General features: G+C 39.9%; 1 protein-coding gene across 4 annotated transcripts in view; it reads left to right on the top strand.

Annotated features, from left to right (window-relative positions):
* Positions 1 to 1,385: 1,385 nt before the first annotated feature.
* The window catches only part of EIF4B (eukaryotic translation initiation factor 4B), a 29,221-nt gene continuing 5,187 nt past the window's right edge, over positions 1,386 to 25,419 (top strand). For 2 of the 4 annotated variants that reach the window (XM_004429088.3, XM_087442349.1), the window contains exons 1-10: positions 1,386 to 1,504; positions 9,607 to 9,744; positions 11,320 to 11,528; positions 13,921 to 14,037; positions 15,928 to 15,982; positions 16,640 to 16,774; positions 20,027 to 20,164; positions 20,263 to 20,436; positions 23,438 to 23,666; positions 24,601 to 24,713. In XM_004429088.3, the coding sequence (XP_004429145.1) occupies positions 1,492 to 1,504; positions 9,607 to 9,744; positions 11,320 to 11,528; positions 13,921 to 14,037; positions 15,928 to 15,982; positions 16,640 to 16,774; positions 20,027 to 20,164; positions 20,263 to 20,436; positions 23,438 to 23,666; positions 24,601 to 24,713 (1,321 nt within the window). In that variant the 5' untranslated portion in view covers positions 1,386 to 1,491. The remainder of the gene's footprint in view (positions 1,505 to 9,606; positions 9,745 to 11,319; positions 11,529 to 13,920; positions 14,038 to 15,927; positions 15,983 to 16,639; positions 16,775 to 20,026; positions 20,165 to 20,262; positions 20,437 to 23,437; positions 23,667 to 24,600; positions 24,714 to 25,419) is intronic. The other 2 variants (XM_004429089.3, XM_087442350.1) reach the window with 1 other exon arrangement.

Genomic DNA, 25,419 nt, shown 5'->3' with positions numbered 1-25,419 from the left:
TGACATTCCCTTGCCTAAAATCCTTTCATGCTTTCCCAACCCACATGGAAGAAATTCCAAACTCCCAAACCTGGTTTAATAGTTCACATGATCCAACCCCTACCTATCGCTCAAGCTTCATCTTGTACCACTCTCCCCCTCCCTCACCATACTCGAGCTCCCAGCCCTTTTTTTTTTTTTTTTTTTTTTTTTGGTGAGGAAGATTGTCCCTGAGCTAACATCTGTGCCCATCTTCCTCTATTTTGCATGTGGGACCCCACCACAGCATTGCTTGATGAGTGCTGTGTAGGTCCGTGCCCCGAGTTCCAGGGGGATCCAGGCCACAAACCGGGGACTGCCTACGAGGAGCACGAGAACTTAACCATTACGCCACCTGGCAGCCTGCTACCATCCTTTAAATCCCTCAACCTGCCAAGATCCTCCGGCCTTGGAGCTTTTAATTCAGTGTGCATCCTCTGCCCTCTCCTAAAGCTCTTCCTAAAGACGTTCACAGGGCTGCCTATTTGTAATTCAGATCTCCATTTACATATTACTTCCACAGAGGCTTTCGCTGACCAGGCAATCAAAAGTTGCATCCAGTCGCCTGTTATCAAATCACCTTGATTACCTGCAGAGTGCTTATCATTTCTAACATTTTATTTATTCACTGCATATTGCCCGTCTTTCCTTCACTGGACTATAGCGTCCTTTGAAGCGGTTTTGTTATCTCTTGTACCCAAAAAGCCAGTATCAGTGCTTGACACAGGGCAGGTGCTCAATGAAAATTTTCACGGCATGAAATACTAATATATGATAAAATGTAGCATTAGCTAGAGGAAGCATGGATAGCTGTGAAATACGGGCCTGAGTCTGACTAAAGCTAGTCATTGAAAAGAAAGATTAAACGAGGTAAAAGCTGACGGCAATTAAGTGTTCAGTATTTGTTACTTACTTATTCCTTCTAAACATGCCCAATTACAATGATCCTTAAGCAGGATATTGCGCTTGTTTTGCACGAAAAGTGATTTTAAAAGAAACTTAGTAAATAAACCACAGATGTTTTTACACATGGGAAGAAGCAAAAAAAGGAAGAAAGAAACTCAGAATCTTCCCTTCCAGAGAATCAACCGCAGCACACCCGCTCCGGGTTCCAGCCGCTGCATTCTGACCCCGAGCAATGGAACCAGCGAGCGCCACCCCGCCCCTTCCGCCCACCCCTCGGCCGGAAGTCTGAGAATCAGAGACCCCGCCCCGGGCTCAGACCTGCCCCCTCGGCCGCGCGTAGCCCTACGTAAAGCGTGGGGGTTTCGCGACAGCCCAGGCCCCACCTCTTTGGCCACATGTCACGCAGGTCTTCCCGTCGGACGCCGCGCCACCTCCTCGCGCTGCTTTACGAACCCAGAGCAGCGCCGCCCCGCCCCTCCCAGTTTCGCGTCTCCTAGCCCGACGCGCCCGCTATAATCACGTGATCGCCTCATCCGGGTCCTTTGCGTTCTCTCTCCCTCTCTCAACATGGCGGCCTCAGGTGAGTGAGCGGCCGAGCGGCCAAGGACCGGGCTCTGAAGCCACTCTCCGAGCGTGATCCAGTGGTTCCTTGGAGTTGGGGAGCGGGCGGCACCGCTTCCCTTCGGGTTTTGGGGCTGCGGCAGGCTGGCGGCTTGGCCGTGTTAGGTTATCGCCTCGGGATGTTTTGGGGGGAGAGGAAGGACACCTTCCCCTCCCCCTCACACCCTTTTCACCCCGTGTGCGCGAGGTTGGAGTGGGGAGTAATGATGGGCTCTGGCTAGAGTTGGAGTGAGCAGGAGGCGCAGAGAGATCTGTGGGAGGCGTGAGGCCTTCTCACACACGGGCAGCCCTGTGCCCGCGGGAAGGCGTGGAGAAAGGGAGGAGGCGGTTGGCGCGCGGACGGGTGCACACCAGCCCAGGTCTCCGAGGCGCGAGGCCGTTGCGGACGCGAGGGGGGGCTGGGGAATAAAGGGGGGGCCAGTTAGAACGCGAGCGCGAGTCGGCGGAGGGGCGGGGGAAGGTGGCGGTGCGCGTGCGCGGTAGGAGAGACCAGGATAGTGGAGACAGGCGCGCCTTAAAAGCACGCGCGAGAGCCCAGATGGGGAGGTGTTCCGCGCCTGTTTTGCTTTCCTTTATGTCCTTCCACTTTCTGCTCTTCCCCTTTTAGAGTGTGGCTTGGTCCCTATGTTCTCCCAAGGGTAAATGTGTTAAGTTTGGAGGTTGAAGCTACTGGAGTTAGTTGGGGGTAGGGAACCCAGTGCGGTGCGCCCACGTGTTGGCGGAGAGGAAGCAAGGGTGGAGACCCAGATTTCTTCTAGGCTTTTTTTCTTATTCAATGAACACATACTTACTGAACGAAAACTATATGCCAGGCACGGTTCTAGGTGTTGGAGATGCAATGGGGAACAAGATCAAATCCCTTGACAGCTTCCATTTTGGTTGAATTATCATTTTGATAGCTCTAGTGGTAGAGTTCAACTCTCTCTTTTTTTAGATAGCTGCACAACTACTACAGAGTGCTTTTAAAATAATACTAGTGGCTGGAGTTGGTTTCCTTTTTAGACTTCTTCGGGAGAGGGAATGTCACTGTCAGGCAAATCTATTTGCATTTCTAATAGGCTTACCAGTGAGCTGTGCAACAATTTCGTAGCATTGGTTTTAGTTTTGGGGAGATAGTTTCTTTTTCCTCGCATGACCCTGCATTCTACAAAACATTTATTGAACCCTGCTATCTCTGGACACTCACTTCTAACCAAGAATGTATCTTCTCTGTTATTACATAGGAAACTAAGGATTACGTATGTCTTTGGAAAATGTTGAGGAAATTGAGGTGCATTTGAGCTTAATTCCCTTCATTGGCATAGCACTTGACAATTGACCAAGCACTTTTATGTGTATTGTCTTATTTGATTCTCTTATTTGATTGTCTGTGAGATAATGTAGGCAGATGGTGGTATCTCCCAGCTGAGGAAGATGAAATTTTGTTCAAGGTCAAACTGCTTGCCAGTGGAAATCTTTGAGACTCTTGACTCTTCTACATTATCAACTTGGAAATGACAAAGTTGGCTTCCATGTCATCATAAATTTGGGATGCTCCCTGAAAGCTTCATGTGAAGTAGAGTACTTACTTGGCCTGGATTTGCCATCTTGATGGCTTAGTGTCATAATTTAGTGAAAAGCCTATATTTCCTTTCTCCATAACTTTTGTGGAATTTTTAGAGGTGGAAAATAATGTTAGCAATCCGTGTCCTTCATTTTACGGAGTTGAGTGAAATTTGCACTGGTTAAAGTGGTTTGCTTAGTTTTTGTCCCCTTGACCTGTTCTTCAATATTTACCCTACACCCTTGGAAGCCCTCATGTCCTTTAAGTTGGTTCCATAAATCTTTCTGGCTTGTGTACTGTGTGTAAGGGAACTACGCTAGTGTCTGAGCAGAAGGTTACATCTGACGGTCTGCCCTTGAGGAACTTGGGGTTTATCAAATTTCTTTCCTTACTTTGAATCTTCCAATCGCATTGATTTTGTCAAGTGACCAATATTCGCAGATGTGGCTGTATTGATGAGACTATAAAATTCTCAGTGTATTTTCAGTATACTACTTGATAATGCTCAGTGTCTTGTTGAAAATAGACCTTATATGTTCTCAGTGAAAGTACATGATAAAATTTCATAGGCCTCTTCTACTGTTAAATGACACCAAAAAATTCTTTGCAGCAATACCAGTCAGTATCCGTTATGACCCATTATTGACCTTCAAGAACTGAAAGTGTCCCAGATTTGACTATTGAATCTGCTCTCCTTACCTAAAAGGAATCGAATGTGCTTGATACAGGTTAACATTTTTTGAGACTAAAAAGCTTTAAAATTGGAAATAGTGTATGTATGCCCACACAAGGCCTTCATTTGCATAGCACTTCAAAATGCCATTGCATGTGGCATCTTGTTTTATGGGGAGAGGATGGTGTCCAATGGTTGTTTTCATAAAATGCTGACCCTTATAGTTAAAAATCGTTTCAGTGGTTGCCATTATATACTGTTCACATATTACCTATTTTCAAATCCCATCCCCTACTAATATTTGTTATTCTAGGAGTAAGATACCCAGATTCAGAAGGCCAAGACTTAAAACTCCTTATAAAAATTCAAGGACAGAGGCCGTCCCTGTGGCGTAGCGGTTGAAGTGCCCGTGCTCCGCTGCTGGCGGCCCGGGTTCGGATCCCGGGCGCACACCGAGGCACCGGTTGTCAGGCCATGCTGTGGCAGCGTCCCATATAAAGTGGAGGAAGATGGGCACAGATGTTAGCCCGGGGCCAGTCTTACTCAGCAAAAAGAGGAGGATTGGCATGGATGTTAGCTCAGGGCTAATCTTCCTCACAAAAAAAAAAAACAAACAATTCAAGTACAGAGAGTACCTCAAAGTAAAACATAATGTTTCTAGGTAATGTCACTTAAAAAAATGTCTATACTTTGTAACAGCTTTGGGATATAGTTTGCATACCATATGTGTATGGCTTGAGATAGAATACTCTACTACTTTGTATTAATCGCAGAATATCGTAAAATTTATTCTCTTTTCATGGTGGTAGGGGAAAGAATTAACTTGAGAGATTTTTTTTAAAGAACCAAGTGCTTGTAATTAATTGTGTGTATGTACATTTACAAATGCACATACCAACGTCAATTTCTTAGATTTGTAATAGATACTACTGTGGTCCTAATGGTAGGGAAATGCCCAAAGCAAGAAGTTATTCTTGGATTTTTACAGCTCCTCTCTTACGGAGGAGCTCCGAGTACTTTGTGTTGTGGTTAGCATGATGTGTTTTAAGCACTTATTTTATATATTTTTATGTAAATGATCAAATTGAGTGTCTGCAGAGGTAAGGAAAGGGCAGTATGACATTTTCCTCAGATTGTGTCAGGTGAAGAAACTGGGCAGAGGGCCAGCCCCGTGGCTTAGCGGTTAAGTGCACGTGCTCTGCTGCTGGCGTCCCGGGTTCGGATCCCGGGCGCGCACCGACGCACCGCTTCTCTGGCCATGCTGAGGCCACGTCCCACATACAGCAACTAGAAGGATGTGCAGCTATGACATACAACTATCTACTGGGGCTTTGGGGGGGAAATAAATAAATAAAATTATTAAAAAAAAACTGGGCAGAGAAGAGAGGTCAGCTGAACACAAGGGGGGCTGGTCAGTGGAGCTTGTCAGTCCTGCCTTAGTCTTTATTCTCTACTCTGCTGAACTAGAGCGCAGTCAAGGCGAGGCTTTTCAACGTCAGGATTATTGTGTTGTATGAAACATTTTTTCATGGCTGGGCTCTAAACAGCAGTAAAATTAGTCTAGTTATAGGCACTCTGGTATTTGGGTGGATTGATTGCACTTATACAATATTGTTTCTTTAAGGAATCACTTGTTAATCATTAATTAGTTTTTAGTTCTGGAGAATTTGGCAGGTTTCACTTCCCAAAAAGAAACACCTTACCCGTTAGCAGTCATTTCTTATATCCCTCTCCCACCACTCATCTACTGTTTCTTTATATACTTATTCTGAATATTTCATATAAATGGAATCATACAACACGTGGACTTTTGTTACTAGCTTCTTTCACTTAGCATGTTTTCAGGGTTCATCTCTATTGTAGGATGTATAGATACTAGTTCCTTTTTATTGGGAAATCCATTGTATGGACATCTACATTTTATTTATCCATTCATCAGTTGATGGGCATTTGGATTGTTTCCAATTTTTTGCCTATTATGAATAACGCTGCTATGATCTTGTACAAGTTTTCATGACATTTTCTGACTCTCTGAGCCTGTAGTTACTAAAAAGTCCAGAAGAGTTGATAACCCTGTAAAATAAGTGGGACTTAGTCTGCAAGATCTAAAATTAAGAAATTTAATTTTTGATAAAGCCTCATCTGGATAGTAAGAGTTATCTAATTCCCTTTCCTAAATAAGAGATTTTAGTTTAAGAAAGATGCAGAAGTAGGGCTGCATTGTACAACGAATAAGTTTATTGTTTATAGTACTTTAAGATATCCTCTGTTTTGAAATAAAGAACTAGCAGCCAGTCTGTAGATTTTATCACTCCAATATCTGTCAATTGATGCTTTTATTACTAATACAATGGAGTAGTAACCGGAAAACATGCTGAGAAGAATAAAGGAAGCGTATTTTTTACATGCTGCCGCGTGATCATCCTGAAGACTCGGTTTCTTGCAGTCACTTTTCTGCTAGTGTGCTTTATAGAGGGCTAGCATTTCCTCTGGTTCGTACCTTTTGTTTATTGATGTGAAAACATCACTTAGAACAGTGGTTCTCATCCAGGGGGCTATTTTGTCTCACCCACCAGGGGACATTTTGGCAATGTCTGGGGGCATTTTTGGTTGTCACGATGGGGTAAGGGGTGTGCTACTGGTGTCTAACATAGAGGCTAGAGATGCTGTTAAACATCCTACAATGCACAGGATAGCCCCCCACAACAAAGAATTGCCCCACCTAAAATGTCAGTGGTGCAGAAATTGAGAAACTCTGAGTTAAGCTGATTAATTGTATTTATTTTTGTACTTATCATAACCATAACAAACCCTGTTTATTTATTAAGAAGGCCATAAATGTATTGTCTCTTGTCTAGGGACTTGTAAACTTAAGTTTTGAAAAATGCTTTCTTTTTAAGATCTTTTATTTAACCAATACAAGTATATAAAGAGCTTCACAAGTACTCAGTACTTGTTTAATTAACAATTGTAATCGAGGCAGCAGGCAGAGGATTTAATAAAATTTCTGGGATGTGTTTTTTCCCCCTTAGTCCACCTGGGTTTGGTCTTAAGTAATTGTGACATGTTTTGTTTTATGAAGTTATTGGTTTAACTTTTTAACCAATTCACATAAGATTTAAAGAAAATTGTGTTGGATCAGTTCACCTGGAGCATTGAACAATGCTTTACATACTTATAAAGAAGAGACACTCTTGAAATCCTAAACATGTAATGGGCCTAGATATTGGAGGAGCAAAGGGCAGGGAGGATTTAGATAACATTCTTTCTCAGTTATTGGAATAAAACAGTGGAGCAGACATTGGCACCCGCTTAGCTTTATCGATTTTACTTTTTAAGGGCTAGTTCCTTTAAATCTACTGCTTATATTGTGACTGAGTCAATGCTGCTGCTAGGTTTAAAGAAACGTTAAGTTAGAGATCTTGTGAAAGAATTTTAGCCTGTCTTTAAATGAAGACCGTTTGTCATCCAACAGTGATTTCTCAACCAGGAGTTTTTGGAGGGGGCAGTGACCAAATCAGAATGGAAAGGGAGGTGTATGATTTGAAAAAACATTCTAGAACTAACAATGCTTTAACTTTTTTAGCCATGATATTTAGCTTATTGTTTTGAAAATTTCAAATAACATTAAAGGAGAGCGTGAGACTTGTTTGTCAAGGGGTAAAAATTGAGAAACCCTGATCTAGAAAGTTTATTTAAGCCGAAATCAGACCAAAGGGCAAGTTAATTCCAGATTCTGCTGTTTTGTTATTAGATATGTATACAGAACAGAGGAAGAGAAACCTTTAATAAATTATTCTTATGTTGAATTTGACCTTGTTGTATGGCCTGACCACCAGTTTATTTTTATTTTCCTAATGACCAGACAGGTTAATAATTGGGTATTAGGCTGATGCTACTAGGTTAAGCCCCATGAGAGTAAGGATCTCTAGTTAGCATCATAGTAGTCCCTGACACTATTTTTTAATTAAAGAATGTGGAAAAGACTAAAACAAGCCTATACACTGTAAGTGTTCTACCTCAGGGGTATGCTTTATGTCTTGTTCAAATTAGCTTATTAAAATTTCCCCTGGGCCTTTGCATATGAGCTAGGGGTAATAACAATGCTATAGGAGCCAATCTCTGCATAACTGCTTTCTTTCAAAGCATAGAGTAGATCTAGAATATAATCTGGTTGGTCATGAATGATAACTTTTGGAGTAGGATTAGTGTTAAGTCACTTGGGAAAAACATGGAAACTTCACATTCAAGGCCGTTTTTGCTCTGTCTTAATGCCGCTGAGTTCATCTGGTTTGCATGTTGAGACCATAATGCTTCAGGTTCTTATTGTGTCCAGAAGGCTGTTTATAACGTTCATAGTAAACAGGTCATCTTTATTTTCTGAAAGTTGGATTTTTAAAAGAAAGGCAGGTACCAAGTGAAAGCACAACCTTCAGTTAAGCAAACAGTGCATCAAGTTACAGGTTCTTTATCCTCTTGGATTGAACATTAGATGAGAATTGGAACATGGAGGAGGAACTCATGATTATAAAAGCCATGAAACTGATCTGAATTACATCAAAGCTGTTTGCTTCTCATGTAGTGGCTACTCTCGGGGGCTAGTTCTAGAACTTCAGTTAGTCCTTTGAGGTCTTATACATTAGCTGCTGATTGGTGCCATCTCTGAAGAAGTTCTGAGGACTAGATAATTAAAGAGCCCAGGTCAGTCCACTATAAATGGTGCCATTTGGAGATGCTTAAAGATTTCATAACTATGGAAAACATTTAAATGTGTTGGTTCTTAGGGATTTCTTAGATTTTCCCTTTAGTATCATATCTCATCTTCATATGTGGTGTTTAGGTAGGGAAGGAGATAATTTTTTCTAGAAGACAGAGACCTCCCACTGTGTGTGAGTCTTACCATTTGAACACTTTCAAATGACAGTGAGTATAACGTTTTACCATGGTGTATTAATAACAAGCTTCTTAGAGGCTGGGGCTCCTGTGAGAAGAGCCCTAGACTTGGTATCCAAACCCTGGGTTTAATTCTAGCTCTGCCATCAAATATGTCTGTAACTTTAGATAGTCATTTAATCTCTCTGAGACTTGGTTTCCTTCTCTGTAAATTGGTAGTAATGATTCCTACCTCTCATGGTTTTTTTGCAAGTATCAATCCTCAGAAGTGTCACACAGAATATGTTATGAGGGGTAGGGATTTTGTTTTATGTCTTGTATCTCAGGAGCAACAAATGTAGTGACCTGTCTTGAACACAAGTAGTTGCTAAATTAAACGTCTCAGTGGCCAGCCCCAGTGGCCTAGTGGTTAAGTTTGGCACGTTCCACTTCGCTGGCCTGTGTTCAGTTCCCGGGTGCAGACCTACACCACTTGTCTGTCAGTGGCCATGCCGTGGAGGCAGCTCACATAACAGAAAGAGGAAGATTAGCAACATGTTAAATCAGGGTGAATCTTCCTCAGCAAAAAAAAATAAAGCTCTCAAATGATGCGTGAGTGAACATAGTAGGGAATAAAAGACCGCCTCCTTACTCCCCAAAGGGGACACTTAAATCCTTCTAGGCCCTTTTCGGTACATAAGCTTAATGTGTGTTTAAACAAAAGAGACTCTGTTATATGTGTTCTGCAGCTTTTATTTTTTTAACTTCTCATTGGGCTTTCTTTCTGTGCCAGTATATTATGCTTTCTTCTTATTTACATCTGTGTGGTATTCCTTATATAAATGAGCATAATCCAATCCTTTAATGGACCTTTATGTTGCTTTCTTGATAAATGTATTTAACAATAGTGTACTGTACAACTCTGAATACCTGAGTCTTGATGAGTAATCTTTCTCTTGCCTTTTTAAAACAGCAAAAAAGAAGAATAAGAAGGGGAAGACGATCTCCCTAACAGACTTTCTGGCTGAGGATGGAGGGACTGGTGGAGGAAGCACCTATGTCCCCAAACCAGTCAGCTGGGCTGATGAAACAGATGACCTGGAAGGAGATGGTAATTTTTCTTTTGTTTTCCATCGTGCTTGGAATTTTCCTTATCTTCTAGACAAAACTGATTCCATGGTAATGATTCACACTTGTAATTTGAAAAGAACTTACTCACTTCGTAGAACCTGAAATCTTACGTTTATGTATTTTACAGAATTTTGTAGGTTTAGGCTGTAAGAGTTGTGATAGGGACTGAAAAGGTGATTCAAGAGAGCTTAGGGCCAGTTTTGGCTCTTGCATTAATAGACTTTTCTCAAGATACTCTCCTTTTAAGCCTCATTTTCTCCATTTGAAAAGTAAAGACGAGGTTATTTCCTTTTAGGTTTACAATTCTATGATGTCCTTCATAAAGTGATATTGCAGTGTAATCAATAAGCTGTTTATACTCAAAGAATAATTTGTTCTAGGAGCTGTTAGCTGAAGTCACAGTGTCCCTGGATAAATGAAAATGGTCTGAGGAAAAGGAATGGGAACAGTAAAATGGTGGGAAAATACAGAAGAGTTGTTGGGGTATCATTTGGACAAGCTCTGTGCCTTCAAGGAGTAGCCAACAGGCAGGAGCTATATAATCATTGGGTATGATGTAAATCTGATCAACCATCCTCTTTTTCTAAAAGCTTTCATTGCAGACTAAAGAATACTTTTTATTTCGTGACCTATTTTCATAATAAGAAATTTCATAGGGGCCAGCCCTGTGGCCTAGTGGTTAAGTTCCGTGTGCTCCACTTCAGCGGCCTAGGTTCAGTTCCCAGGCGCACACCTACACCAGTCTTTGGGAGCCCTGCTGTGCCGGTGACCCACATCCAAATAGAGGAAGATTGGCACAGATGTTAGCTCAGGGCAGATCTTCCTCAGCAAAAAAAAAGAAAGAAAGAAATTTCATATAGATTGTACTTTCTGTAAGTGTTAACACCTGAAGTGCAAATTCATGGGTAGTGCAGTAGGGGCAGAATTTGTGTTTTTGTTACTGCTTTTGTTTTAAGGGGAAGATGAACCATGAAGAAAACACTTTCTTCAGCCAAAATATAGGAATGTAGAGAAGTCAGTAGTGGTTAAATACATTGGGAGTGAGAGGGACCAGGGCTGAATCCTAGCTCTACTAGGAACTACCATCTACTGCTCTACCATTTTTGTGGCCTTGGGCAAGCTACTGAATCTTCCTGAAATCTGAGTTTCTTTTTCTGTAGAATGGGGAACAACCTCCCAGGATTGTTAAAAAGATAAGATGGTATACAATGTACATAAAGTACCTGGCACTTAGTAACATTCCATAAATAGTAGGTGATACTCGCTCATTTCTTTGCTGCATAAGGAATAAGAGTTACCATGATTTTGTTAACAAAAGCCTGGCCCTTTAAGGCTTTGAAATACTTGGAAACAAAGAGACAGTGACTACTAAGTCTTTCTGCATTGCTTTTCTGCTTCTAACATTTCAGAAGCATTTTCTCTATGTAAAGTGCCCGTATTATTAAACCCCCACCCTTTCTATCTGTTTCTTTTCTAGTATAGCTTATTTCGTACTTGGCACAATGCCAGTAAGGGAAGTTTCCTCTAATTTCTTATGGCTGCTTTTCTATGCTAGTTTCGACCACTTGGCACAGTAATGATGACGACGTGTATAGGGCACCTCCAATTGACCGGTCCATCCTGCCCACTGCTCCACGGGCTGCTCGGGAACCCAATATCGACCGGAGCCGTCTTCCCAAATCGCCGCCCTACACTGCTTTTCTAGGGAACCTGCCCTATGATGTGACAGAAGACTCCATTAAGGAATTCTTCAGAGGATTAAATGTAAGTATAAAGGTTATAGGCAATTAAATAGATATGGAGGGTAGCGTATTGGTAGTGACTGCCTCTGAATTTCTATGTTGAGAAAGATTCTGAGGCTGTGTCTAGACTTGGAAGAAATGGGTATATAATTGATTAAGTGGTGTTTAGCTATTGGCTGAGAATGTTCTCATCCGACACCAATTGGACAGTCTTACTGGCAGAATTAACAATACCTTGTTAATAACAGAATCTCTCAAAAACCTATACCCCTTCTCATTAAGAAGCTTAAGGGTGGTATACCCAGTTAAATGTTGAAAGGTGGGAAGAAAGTTTCTTTGAACTCAGCCTTTCTGTTAATGACATTCAGGCTTGATCAAAATTACTTTCTAATTTTTTTATATGAATACATTTAACTGAGCAGATGTGTAGTTTATGTTAACAGTTTGCTAAGATTGGTATTAAAGGTTCTGTGAGCTTGGTGCCACATATAATGGAATTTACAGTGTTTATAGGCTTGCTTAAAAAGCAAAATGTTTGAAACGCTAATCTGGAAGATTCCAGAAAAATGAAAAAGTGAGTATTGAGGTGCTCAGAAGTCCTTTTTCCAAACTTTGATTAAAAAATATTTAGGAGTCTGCTCCATCCTTTGCTATTGCTGTTTTTTTTTTTTTTTTTTTTGACTTCTTTCCTAGATCCTGTTTTCTGCACTGGGCCACCAACTTCTGTAATTGGCTTTTCTGATAGGATTGTTTTTGATTGCCATATAACTCTTTCTCTCTCTATAATTATATAGTACTACAGTTTCACTCAATTTGATTTCATTCCAGTGGCCTCTTCTGTAGGGTGTTGAATAACTTCTGGCCTGTTTAGGCTTTTCACCTTTATGCTCTAGCACTGATCTGTAGCTACATCCCCCTTTCATATTTTGTTCCTTTTCCTGCCATATTCATGAGCTGAGTTAAACTAAACTTTTATTTATTTATTTATTTATTTATTTATTTATTTATTTAAATAATTTTATCTATTTTTTTCCCCCCAAAGCCCCAGTAGATAGTTGTATGTCATAGCTGCACATCCTTCTAGTTGCTGTATGTGGGACACGGCCTCAGCATGGCCGGAGAAGCGGTGTGTCAGTGCGCACCTGGGATCCGAACCCGGGCCGCCAGCAGCAGAGCGCGCGCACTTAACCGCTAAGCCGCGGGGCCGGCCCAAACTAGACTTTTAAAAGAGACTAGAACAAAATCTATATCTCAGGAGCCAGAATACAGTATCAAATCAGTGATGCAGAAGATAAACTTGAATATATGCAAAACATTAGAGAAATGGGGGCCGGCTTGGTGGCGCAGGCTGTTAAGTGCGTGTGCTCCGCTGCGGCAGCCTGGGGTTCGCCGGTTTGGATCCTGGCCGTGCACCGATGCACTGCTTGGCAAGCCATGCTGTGGCGGCGTCCCATATAAAGTGGAGAAAGATGGGCATGGATATTAGCCCAGGGCCACTCTTCCTCAGCAAAAAAAAAAAAAAAAAGAGGAGGATTGGCAGATGGTAGCTCAGGGCTGATCTCACAAAAAAATAAAAATAAAAAAAAATTGGAGAAATGAAGAAGTTAACCAAAAGGGTAAGAAAACAAACATGAAAGACATCAAAAAGGTGTCAAGAAACTAGTCTAAAGTATTTGAAAAGCTTCTAAAATTGGAAATGAAGAATACATACTCTGTTGTAAACAGTTAATAAATAAAAATTAGTGCCAAAGAATGTTTTATGAAACTTTAAAGGCAAGAATCCTGCAAATTTAGAATTAGAAAACACAAGTTAACTTCAAATTAATACCAAGTTAGTGTGAATTTTTTCCTGTACTTCAAAAGGTAAAAATTCATTGGTTTGCCATCTTTGAATTCAGCAGAAGGAGTAGGGGTGGGGGGCAGTTAGAATCCAGTGTTTGATTCAGCCAAGCTGTTTGCTAATATATGAAGACAAGAACGTTTCTCAGGTAACATAAGTTCTTCAAAAAATATACTGCCCAGAATACTTTTTGGCAAAAATTGAGTTAAATTTTTGAGTGATGAGAATTGGAAATACGTATTAAAACCAACTAAAATAAAAGTATAAAGAGATGACTAAAAGAATGGCAGTTGCTCTTAATTGAAAAACAACTAAAAACTTTTAGAAATGTAGACTGAGGCAAAAGTCAGGGATACAAGGATTACACTGAACTCTTTTTTTTTTTTTTTAAAGGTTAAATTGATATTGTTAAAATTGAAAAAGTTGAACAGGGCATATAGTGAAGTCTCTTTTCTATGCCTTTACACCAGTTTTCCTCCTGGAGAAATTCATTGCATATATAGTGGTCAAAAAAAGAAGACAAATGAACAAGAACATTGAATTGGGAAATATTTTTGTTTCTTTACTCCTTCAGATCAGTGCAGTGCGTTTACCACGTGAACCCAGCAATCCAGAAAGGTTGAAAGGTTTTGGTTACGCTGAATTTGAGGACCTGGATTCCTTGCTCAGTGCCCTGAGCCTCAATGAAGAGGTAAAGAAAATAAAGATGGGGAATTTGAGGGTTGGGAGCTAACAAATCTCGCTTATCAAACTGGTATTTTTAGGTTGGGTCAGTATTTCAAAGATTTCAGATCTGTTTCAAAGATTCCCATAATATCTGTAAAGAAAAGCCTGGATTATTTAACAATGTAACGCTTCACATTCAACATCTAGCAAGTCACACTTACTTCAGCAAGTTCAGCAGGCCCCAAGAATTCAGGGACATCCTTAGGTGGAAAATTGTGGAAGAAACCCACCACGCCAAGTCTTTAATAGAATCTCTGTTCATTCACTCACAGTTTTGCCTCAGCTCTTATGGCTTTGCTTTTCTCAAAATAATCTGACCAAATCAAGGCAAACAAAAATCATGTTAATCAGTTTGGTGTTAAAAGTCATTATCTCATTTTCAGGGAAGTAATGGTGTTTTTTGATCATTTTAAGAGGGTGCCAGAAACATTTCTCACTAGGATGTCATTTGTAGTACATAGTCCTAGGAATCTCTTAAAGGAGACGGACAGTAAACATTCAGTCCTTCTGCTTTTTAACACTGCCCTTAGGTGTTCTTCTCTCCAGGCGCACTAGAGGTTCAGTAGAGAGAGGAAGTTCAGCTGTTCGTACATGAGGGGGAATGGGGGTACAATCTGACTGTAATACAGTTATTTGAGTGATTGGTGCCGTATAGCAATTCTTAGGCTAGTCCAACAGAATATTAAAGCATTTAGTTACCTGTTAGTGATGGAATTTTCTAATCCAGGAACTGCGTTTTTACCTTTAGTGACTTTAGAAATCAAAGTAATTATATCTGGGAAGGAAAAAGGCTCTTTTTTCTCTTTAAATTCCAGAAACTCCTCATCGTTGAGAAGGCAATTCCCACTGCCATCTGTGCCATAATTCTATGGTCCAAATCTGCCATTTGACCTGATTGAAATCAACACCTCTTAAAATATTTTTCCTGTCTCATAATTGAGTACCACCATGATAATCTGAAGTAAATGTCAAAGAGGAATAAAAATTCATATATTTAGTTAAATATATGAAAAGCTAAAGTTGTTCCAAGGTTTTTCTTCTCAGATCATTTTTAGATTTTATTAACATTACTAATTTTTAACTTTTCAGTCTAAATAAGAAAAAGAATACCATACAATTGTTATCTGAAGTTTGCTAGATTAACTATTGTGTGAAATGTTGTCGTGGTCCAGACTTAGGAGTTACTTTGTATTTAGAGATTTTATCAAGTTGGTATTTAGTATAATTCCAGGTGTTTTTAACTAAAATTCACTGTTATCCTTCAACTGTAAATTCTGTGAAATGAGGAAAAATCAGTAGAATTAGTTGGGTTTAAAGTATACAAATAATGATGTGGGAAGGGGAAGTCGAGGGTATTCTGGAGGAACTGATTTATCCAGAGGTAATGTTGAGTGAAAGAACTCGAGGTTACAGACAGAGGCCGTGCTTTATGCAGCTTTGCTGGTGCATGGTAGGGGCTCCATAAATGTTTGAATGAATAATTGCTCTGGACCGAAATATTCGTTTTATTTAACTAGTTGTCTGGTGATTGTTTTTAACTTATTACACTTGACAAATTGCCTTTGATAGTTAAAAAGTTTATTCTGTGAAATCCGGCTTTATAAAAATATTAAGATAATTGACCTGACAGTCATTTAATCCCAACTTAAATTTGTTAATTCTAAGGGGTTATTTCAGTTTTCAAGTCTTTATAAAGGATTCTTTAGCCAACAAATTGGAGTGTTGGCTAGATTACAGTGTTTTTCCTTTATCTTCCTTCCCCCAGTGCTTCTGCTATGCCCAGACGTTCAAGGTCACTCATGGGATTTGTGCATAATGGGGCAAAAGGTTGGTTAATATGGTCCTATGCTCTCAGTCTCTAGGTAACAGGAGAATTCGAGTGGACGTTGCTGATCAAGCACAGGATAAAGGTAGGAAAGCTGATAGAAATTTTCCTGTTTTGTTATGATCTTAGGATGACAAAGCAGAGGTGCCCTTTCCCAGGAAATTTTAATAGAGGTATAGTGTAGGCCTGCCTGAATCAAAGCAGTAGTTCTCAACTGAGGACGATTTTGCCTCCCGGGGAATGTTTGTCAATGGTCAGAGACATTTTGGGTTGTTAGAGCTGTGGGGAGTGCTACTGACAACTAATAGAATCCAGGGATTAACCCTGTAATGCATAGGACAGCCCCCTACAACAAAGAATTTTTCAGCCCAGAATGTTAGTGTTGAGACTGAGAAACTGTGATCGATCTAGATGAACCTTAAATATGTAATAAATAGATTAGGTACCTAGCAGCACATTGGACACAGGAGGGTTCTAATTCATGTATATTTCAGGGGCTCCTGGCCCATACGGAAGATGAGACAGATTAGCATTAATAATGCCAGGGGCAATAAACATGGGGAAATTAACTACTCGGTTGAGTTGAAGAGTGCACTGATAGGACCTGGGGCACCTTCATCATGAAGCTGTGATAGGAGAGAGAAATACAGCATATTGCAGGGGGGTTTTCTATGCATGTGAGAAACATTGGGCAAAAGTTTTTGTGAGCTAAGTTGTGGGTTTTTATTTTTTATGTCTATAGACAGGGATGATCGTTCTTTTGGCCGAGATAGAAATCGGGATTCTGACAAAACAGATACGGACTGGAGGGCCCGTCCTGCCACAGACAGCTTTGATGACTACCCACCTAGAAGAGGTGATGATAGCTTTGGAGACAGTAAGTCCATTTTTATCTAATTAGTTTCTTCTGTGTTCTAGGGGGCTGTTTTGTAATAGGACGAATTACACCTTGTGTGTAGGTGATCACATTAACAGATAGAAAGAGGGGGTGGTAGATGTAGGAAAATTTTTGATAATATCCAAAAGAATTGATAGATGCAGAAAAAGAATTTGGTAAATTCCTAATTTTTTTAAACCTTATCAAACGAAGAATAGAAGGGACATTTCTCTTTTTTAGAGACAGTAGTTTATATAAAGAAACCCAACAGATGCTACAAAGTAAGGTACTTGAACTAATAAGTTTGGCAAGATTGCTGGGCTCAGAGCAGTATACAAAGATTGGTTGCTTTGCTAGCAGCTAACACTCAAAATGTAGTTTTTTAAGATACTTTTTAAAGTAACAAAATTCATTCACTTCAGAAATACTGAGTGTCTGCCATTTGCCAGATACTGTTGTAAGCTCAGGATACAGCAGTGAACAACACAGACAAAAGTCGTGTCCTCACTGGACATTGTTTGCACTGGAGGAGAGAGACATGATGCAAATAAATAAAATGTAATTTAGAGAAGGGGACTAGAGAATGTCGTGGGTTAGGAGTTGGGGTGAATTACAACTTTTACATACACCACCAAAATTCGACAAAAGCTTTGTATAACCTTTATGGAGAAAATTCTGCAACTTTATTAAAATACATGAAGACTCAACATTGTTTATAACTTTTTAAATGGCAAGAACCTACTGTTTCGTAAAGTTCTAAACCTATTATTTTGAGGGGAAAAGGAAAAATGTGTAAAAATTGGAAAACTATCATATAGTGTTAATTAATACATAAGTTTTATAAAAGTAAATGCATGGTAATGTAACCACCCTCGTGATGTGGATGGAGGGTGGAGAGAATCCTTAGCTACATCTGTAACATACTACTTTTAAATTTAAAAATTGAAATAAACATGGCAAAATATTGATATCCACTAAACCTAAGTACAGGTTCATAAGTCTGTTATAATTGCTTCTGTACTTTCCTGTATGTTTGAAATATTTTGTAAGTAAAAAGAAATGGAAAGTACAACTTAAATTCACAAACATTGTAATTTTGTGAGACACCTAGTGAGCTCTAGACCAAATGTAATAGAGGAAGCAGTAAGAGGTAGAATGCCTATCTGAGAAGAGTCCTCCTTAACCTAGTAAGATGTAGAAGGAAGAAGGAATCGAGTTTATATCTGACTTCACAAGTCTTTGTGACCCGACAAAGCCTTGGGGAGAACTACCTGAGGTACTTCACTTCAGCATTTATGCAAGAGGTTCTATTGTTAACAGGAAGAAATGGCTCTTGAAAGAAAAAGCAGACAATCAGACCAAGGGTCCTGTTTTGAATCAAGGGACATGACTATTTTCTCACCTGAAACCTTGAATTTAGAGCAAGCAGGATGGATAACAAGAAAGAGTGAGTGTGCTGTTGTTATCCAAAGCTGCCGATATGTAAGACTTGAGGTTATGGCCCCAGAGTCAGCTCTGCCAACATGTTCGAGATCCCAGACCCTATCTCAAGAGGTTAGAGACTCCTATCACAAGCACTGGGCCCATAAAAGACACATTTGGGTGGGGGGCATTATACTAAATATTACTGTGAAATCTCAGCAAACACTTGTATTATTTCCTGGCTAACTGTCTTAGTAACAGCATACTAATGTGCTTTTCTTCACTATGGATCGATCTGTGTTTTCTTAGTGAGTGCAAGCTTATTATCATTTTAATATTATTTAAATAAAATCAAGTATAGAGTTTATCTGCCTCTCCAGAAGTTCTCCAAAATTTCTCCAGAAAGTGTATTTCAAAATGAAACACATGGCTGATTTTTTGTTTGTTTTTTGAGTTTTGTTTTAGATTGTCTCCTGTGTATGATTGTTTTACTAACATTAGCATGTCTTTTAATTTATAAAATTTAAACTACCAAGGAGTGAATGAATAATGTTCACATAGACAAAAGGATGTTGTTTCCAAAATGAAATCATTGTTTAAAAGGAAGCAGTCATAAAGATGAGATCCTTGTTTGGCCTACACACATAAATTATACTCAGAATGTTTAAGTTTTTTTTCATTAGTTGCTTTATATTTGGAAATTTAGATATTTTATTAAAAATTTGGGTTCCCAGCTTCTCTCAGGAAAGTGGAAGATCTAGCAAATCAGCTAAAGCTCAATAGCTACTACCCCCTTTTATAAATGACCTATACTATCCAGTTTGCCACCTGAGGTACTACGTTCCTTTTATACAAATTTCTGGCATTTAGGGGCCTCTGATACTGATATTCATGATACAGTTTATAACATAACTTTTTTCAAATGTGTCGTGAACACATTTAGTAAATATATTTCTCATTCAATTTTTAATTGTTGCTTTGTGCCCCCAAATTTATTTAATCTATAGCTTGTACACTCCACAATTTTAATGTTATAAACAACATTGCAGTAAATCTCCTTATACATGTATCTTTAGAATATGTCCAAGTATTTCCTCAGGATAAGTTCCTAGAAATGGAATTGTTGGTCTAGAGGGTGTACATGATTTAAAACATTTTAATGCGTAGTTTTGAAACAACTTTCAGAGTGGTTGTACTATGTTTTAAACTCATCAGCAGTGCAGGAATTGACTTGTTCCCCTAAACTTTGCCAACACAAGCTGTATCATTTATTTACTCTACCATGTTGGTGGTGGAAAACATTGTCCTGCTAACTGTAGTTTCTGTTGCTTAAGGAATAGTTAACCCGTTGTCGTACGTCACGTATGTTTTTCTCATTTTGTGTGCCTCTGATTTGTGGTGTGTGTATTTTCCCGTGCTAAACTTTTTCAGTGGTCTTTGATTGGTTCTTTCGTGTCGGGCATGGAAGATTCCAACTGTATTTTCTTTTGGTGTTTTGTGCTTACATTTTTTGATATTTAAATCTTTAATCCTAGAAATTCATTGTGGGCTATATAGAGATTTTTCTCTCCTAATTCCCTCCTAAATTGTTAGCACAGCAGCATTTATTGAATCACCAGAGAAAATTTTTTTAATGAAATAAATACCAAGAAAACTTAATTCAATACAAATTCTTCCACTTTGGATATAATGTGATTTATTTTTATAAAAACAGACATAGCAGTGAATATGAACTCATGAAGTCAAATAGACCTAATGGGCTGTCTTGTTTCTTTCTGTTAATGGTGTCAAAGAAGAAGGAATGACGTCACCTGTCTCTCTTCTCTCTAGAGTATCGAGATCGTTACGATTCAGACCGATACCGGGATGGGTATCGGGATGGGTATCGGGACGGCCCACGCCGGGACATGGATCGGTATGGGGGCCGGGATCGCTATGATGACCGAGGCAGCAGAGACTATGATAGAGGTCATTAAAAACACAATTAAGTTATTAATTGCTCTCTTTCAAGAGCTCCTTTCTTTTTTCCTCCAGTGTGATGATCACGATTTGGGATATATTTGCAGGCTATGATTCCAGGATAGGCAGTGGCAGAAGAGCATTTGGTAGTGGGTACCGTAGGGATGATGACTACAGAGGAGGCGGGGACCGCTATGAAGACAGATACGACAGACGAGATGATCGGTCATGGAGCTCCAGAGATGATTATCCTCGGGATGATTATAGGCGTGATGATAGAGGTAATCTTTTTTTTTTTTTTTTTAATTTCTTACTTGATGAAGCAGACCACTGGAGAAACTGATTGGAAAATTTTCAGTTATGTTTCAGATCCCTTAAGTGGGCACAAATAGAATTTACATTACACATTGTAAAGGATGCAGCAGGGCATAGTAGAAAGAGCATTGGATAAGAATGACATAATAGAAATAAAGCAAAGTCCAATTCTTCTAACCTGCCTTAGCATATAGATTTTTCAGTTAAAAGTTTATTGAATAAACAAAATAGAAAAAGAAAAACATTGCCAGACATTCTTATGGTGTGATCTCTCTTAATAAATTACACTTAAAATGGGTAGTGTTAGCCCTGTTTTTCAAGTGAAGGAATGAGACTCAAACACAGTCTGATAGCCAGTAATTGGCACTGTGCGGTTAAAAGCCAAGTGTTGTTGATTTCAGTGCCATTTTATTCATTCTTGGTGAAATGTCAGTGCACCTATTCTAAAATTATGCCCCTAATATTGTAACATTTATATAAAACGTTACAAATCTGATCTCTCAAAAAAAATCAATAAATAGCCACCATTTCTGTTCTGACTTTAGTGATGTCATTGAAAAAGTAAGGTATCTGGCTCAGAATTTTTCTCTTTAATTATTTTTAGACAGCAAGCCTAGCCTTTTAACATACCTGCAAGCCCTTTGTCCCAAGTGCTTTATATACAAGTGTTATTTAATCCCAAGAATTCTATCTGGTATAGGTACAGTTATCATCTCCACTTCACCAGTGAGAACACTGGAGGCTCAGGTAAAGGCTTCACATCCTCCTTGACTCTTGACCTTTTCCTCTCACCATTCCTTGCCTCCCTCAGGAGCTGCACACTTGACTCTTTTCCTGGTGATCTTACCCCCCTCTCCCTCTAAGATGTGCCCCGCTATCTCCAGTCACTGCCACTACCCTTGTTCAGACTTCATTGCTACACCCATGTTACGAACAAATTTCCCTGCCTCCCTCCATTTTTCACCCTGGCCCAAGTTGTCTTCGTGCAACAAGAGCTAATTAGATTATTCTCCTCCTTTTAAAAACAGTCCTAATCTCTCCGTGGCCTGAAAGATATCCCTTTGTCTGTACTTCTAACATACAAGGGCCTTCACTGTTCCAACTACAGTTCACCTCTCAGTGTTGTCTCTCATCCCTTCCACATCTGCCCTGTTAGGTGCATGCTCAGCTTTCAAGACTCTCAGTGTTACCACTCTGAAGCCTTCACAGGCTTCCTCAAACACAGTCTCAGTCTTATAACTTTCTTACAGATAAGTCTGTTTTGTATAACTTAGCATAGTGTATTTTTTACTCGGACTCTCCCACTGAAGTGCGCTCCTTGCAGGCAGGAACTAAAAACTGCCCAACCATCATATTCCTGGCCCCTTAGCACAGTATCTGAAATATAGGTGCTCAGATTATTTGTTGAGGAGGTAAATGACATTATCAAAGGAAGAAGAAAGGGAAATTGTGTACCGTAGAGGGAGGAGCAGTAGAGTTGCTGCAGTAATATAGATTTTATTCTTGGGCCAGCCCCGGTGGCCTAGTGGTTAAGTTTGGCGCGCTTCACTTCGGTGGCCCAGGTTCAGTTCCCGGGTGTGGACCTACACCACTCGTCTATCAGTGGCCATGCTGTGATGGCGCATCACATACAGAATAGAAGATTGGCAACAGATGTTAGCTCAGGGTGACTTATTCAGCAAAAAAAATATAGATAGATTTTTATTCTTTGGTCCACCACATATTAGCGGTATGACTTAAATGAGTTACCCTTTCTGACCCCGTTTTACCCTATAAAAGTGAAGGTAATGATCACCTTCACAAAGTTAGATTAAAACCGTATCTTGCAAGTTACATAAACTGCCAACTTTAAAACCCTTACAGAAAATTTAAATCTTGCTAAACAATACCCTCTTTGCAGATACATATGTATATAGTAAAAGTATAAAGAAATGCATGGGAATGATAAATACCAAATTCAGCATACTGGTTATGAGAAGACGGTGCAGCTAGGCCTGTCATCGGGAACAATATGCAGGAGGCTTCGGCAGTTTTTGTAGCATTTTATTACTTAAGCCAGGTGGTTGGTAAACATAGGCTTTTATATCTTTTGTATGTCTGAAATATTTAGGACAAACACTGATTTTGAGAGAAATACAGTTTCCTTGAAACACTCAGGTTTATCTTGAAATATTCTGACAACTTGTATCCAGGAAGAAATCTGACTCCCTTAGAGTTTATATTCAGATGTTCAGTGTTTCATATTTTGCCCTTTAAGTCACCATCAGATTTATATTACACACAGAGACAAGAGTATAAGAACTAGTCTTCCCTACTGTATTGTTACCCTACTGAAGCAGACATCTTCCAGAACACAGTTTTGAACAAGATACTTTAATCTAATAGTTTATCATAGTTGAAAATTTCTTCCCAGGTAATAGTAATCATGATAAATTATTAATTTACCATTTAAATTTTTACCATTTTAATCTTGCCTTCAGTCTGGTAGTACATCATGGATGTGGTAGTGGAAAGATGAGTTGGACTTGGTTATTTAAGCCACTTGGTTTCTTTTTTGTTTTTTTTGTTTTTTTGTGTGAGGAAGATCAGCCCTGAGCTAACATCCATGCTAATCCTCCTCTTTTTGCTGAGGAAGACTGGCCCTGGGCTAACATCTGTGCCCATCTTCCTCCACTTTATATGGGATGCTGCCACAGCGTGGCCTGACAAGCGGTGCATCGGTGCACGCCCATGATCCGAACCTGGGCTGCCAGCGGCGGAGCACGCGCACTTAACTGCCACACCACGGGGCCGGCCCCACCACCCAGTTTCTAATGATCTCCCTTCTTACTTTGTCTGCTGGGTTGGCTAGGCCTCTAATCTGAATCCTGTATAGCATTTCATAAGAGCTGAGTCTGGGAATCTGGCTTTCAGCCATCAGTTTCTGATGATTTTGAAAACTATTACTTAGAGTTTTATTTAACTTAGGTCCCCCCCAAAGACCCAAACTGAACCTAAAGCCTCGGAGTACTCCTAAGGAAGATGATTCCTCTGCTAGCACCTCCCAGTCCAGTCGAGCAGCCTCTATCTTTGGAGGGGCAAAGCCTGTTGACACAGCTGCTAGAGAACGAGAAGTGGAAGAGCGGCTACAGAAGGAGCAGGAGAAATTGCAGCGTCAGCTGGATGAGCCAAAACTAGACCGACGGCCCCGGGAGAGGTGAGGGTGTCTTCAGTTACGGATTTCCCATCTCTGAATGCAGTGGGTCTTAGTGAGGGTGTTCCATCCCCAGGGGGCACTTGGGAGATTTGTATGGACATTGTTGGTGTCACTTACTGGCATTCAGTGTGCATGGGCAGGGACTGGTGGCTAGTCTGTGGTACTATATGATGGGACAGATTGACCCACTGAAGAGTTGTCACCAGTCCCTCACGATTTTCTAAAGGCCTACTAGTCTTAACCGGCAACAAATATAAATTGCTCAGGTTTTAATACAGGAGTAAGCAAATTATGGCCTGTTCCTGTTTTTATAAATAAAGTTTATCTGGCCCTTTAAGACAAAATTTGCTAATCCCTGCTTTAGTATATAGAGTAAAACCCCACCATGGTGAGGTGAATGGATTTACCTTTCTTCAAATTACTAGGGGTGGAGTAGAGAGAAAATGTTTTCACTTATATTAAGTGCAGGCTGTAAATTATTTTCCATTTGTTTTTACTTGTGTGTATATTGGTTATATTATCTAAATGTTATTTCTGGATAGTAAAGTAGTAATTATACAAGTTTCTATTATTAAAAGGTGGTATTGGATCTAACAGGGTAGAAACCTCCTATAATAATGTTCTGAAAAACTAGACCTAGTTTTGAGTGACTTGCAGAATTATGTTACCTGTAAGAGAGGGCAGTGTTGTAGATTATGTCAGACAATATTCTTAACCCTAGCTGATGCTTGCTGAAGTATTTACAGCTTGAGTGTCTTAATGTCTGCAGCTTTCAAATGGGTTGAGGAAGAGAGACACACACACACACTCACCCATAGGTAAAGCAAGTGTGATAAAAAATTAATAAGTGATGGTTCTTGAGGGAGCAACACGGGTCCAAGGAGGCCTTCATTCAGCTGGACATAATGTATTTTGTTAAATTTCTCTTGTACAGACACCCAAGCTGGCGAAGTGAAGAAACTCAGGAACGGGAACGGTCGAGGACAGGAAGTGAGTCATCACAGACTGGGCCCTCAGCCCCATCTGGCAGAAGTAAGTCAGACCAGGGTGGGTATCATATTCCTGCCTTTTTCCATAACTTACCCATAACCAAATTATGCAGACTTCAAGCTACTAAATTCATTCTTGGACTCTTGGTTTGGGTTGGCATGGATTGATTTGAGTTTCACATCTCCTCTGAAACATCTAAGAAACGGGCACCAGAAGAGAGTTAAATGATCTGTTTAATAATCTTCCACTAAAGAGTATGCTCGACTGTTAGATTATCCCTTCATTTTATGACATCTCAGAGTTTTGTTCATTCAGAGCAGTCATAGTCCTATAGCTCTCTATGAGCTGCTCTCAGGGCCAGCCTTTTTTGATGTCGTATATGACCAGAGCAGTGTTCTCAAGCGTTGGTATTCTGGTCTTGATCCTTCCTTCCTTACTTGAATTTACTGATTGGTCACAAGAAACATTTAGTGTTTTGGAAACTGGTTCAGTTATAACAGCTCCTTGCCCTTATTGTGAGCCAGTGTTTTTTAAGGTTTCTCCTCCTGCCTCTAAATTGGTTTGTACTTGAGCATTTCAAAACATGGCTCAAGGCTGAGGTGATTTGGAAATTCATCCAAGTGTTCTGGAAGTTTTCTGGAAATGATTCATACTGGAGTAGCCTCTTAGTAGTGGGATATGTGCTGCTTTTTGTAGCCAGGTAGGAGCATGATGCTTGGGTTGACTTGTATCCCTGTTTCTGAAGAGCTTACACTTAAAATGT

This window comes from Ceratotherium simum, chromosome 17 (assembly GCF_057802395.1).
Source record: "Ceratotherium simum simum isolate JZ-2026a chromosome 17, ASM5780239v1, whole genome shotgun sequence".
Taxonomy (NCBI): domain Eukaryota; kingdom Metazoa; phylum Chordata; class Mammalia; order Perissodactyla; family Rhinocerotidae; genus Ceratotherium; species Ceratotherium simum.
This window is presented reverse-complemented; position numbering and strand designations above follow the sequence as displayed.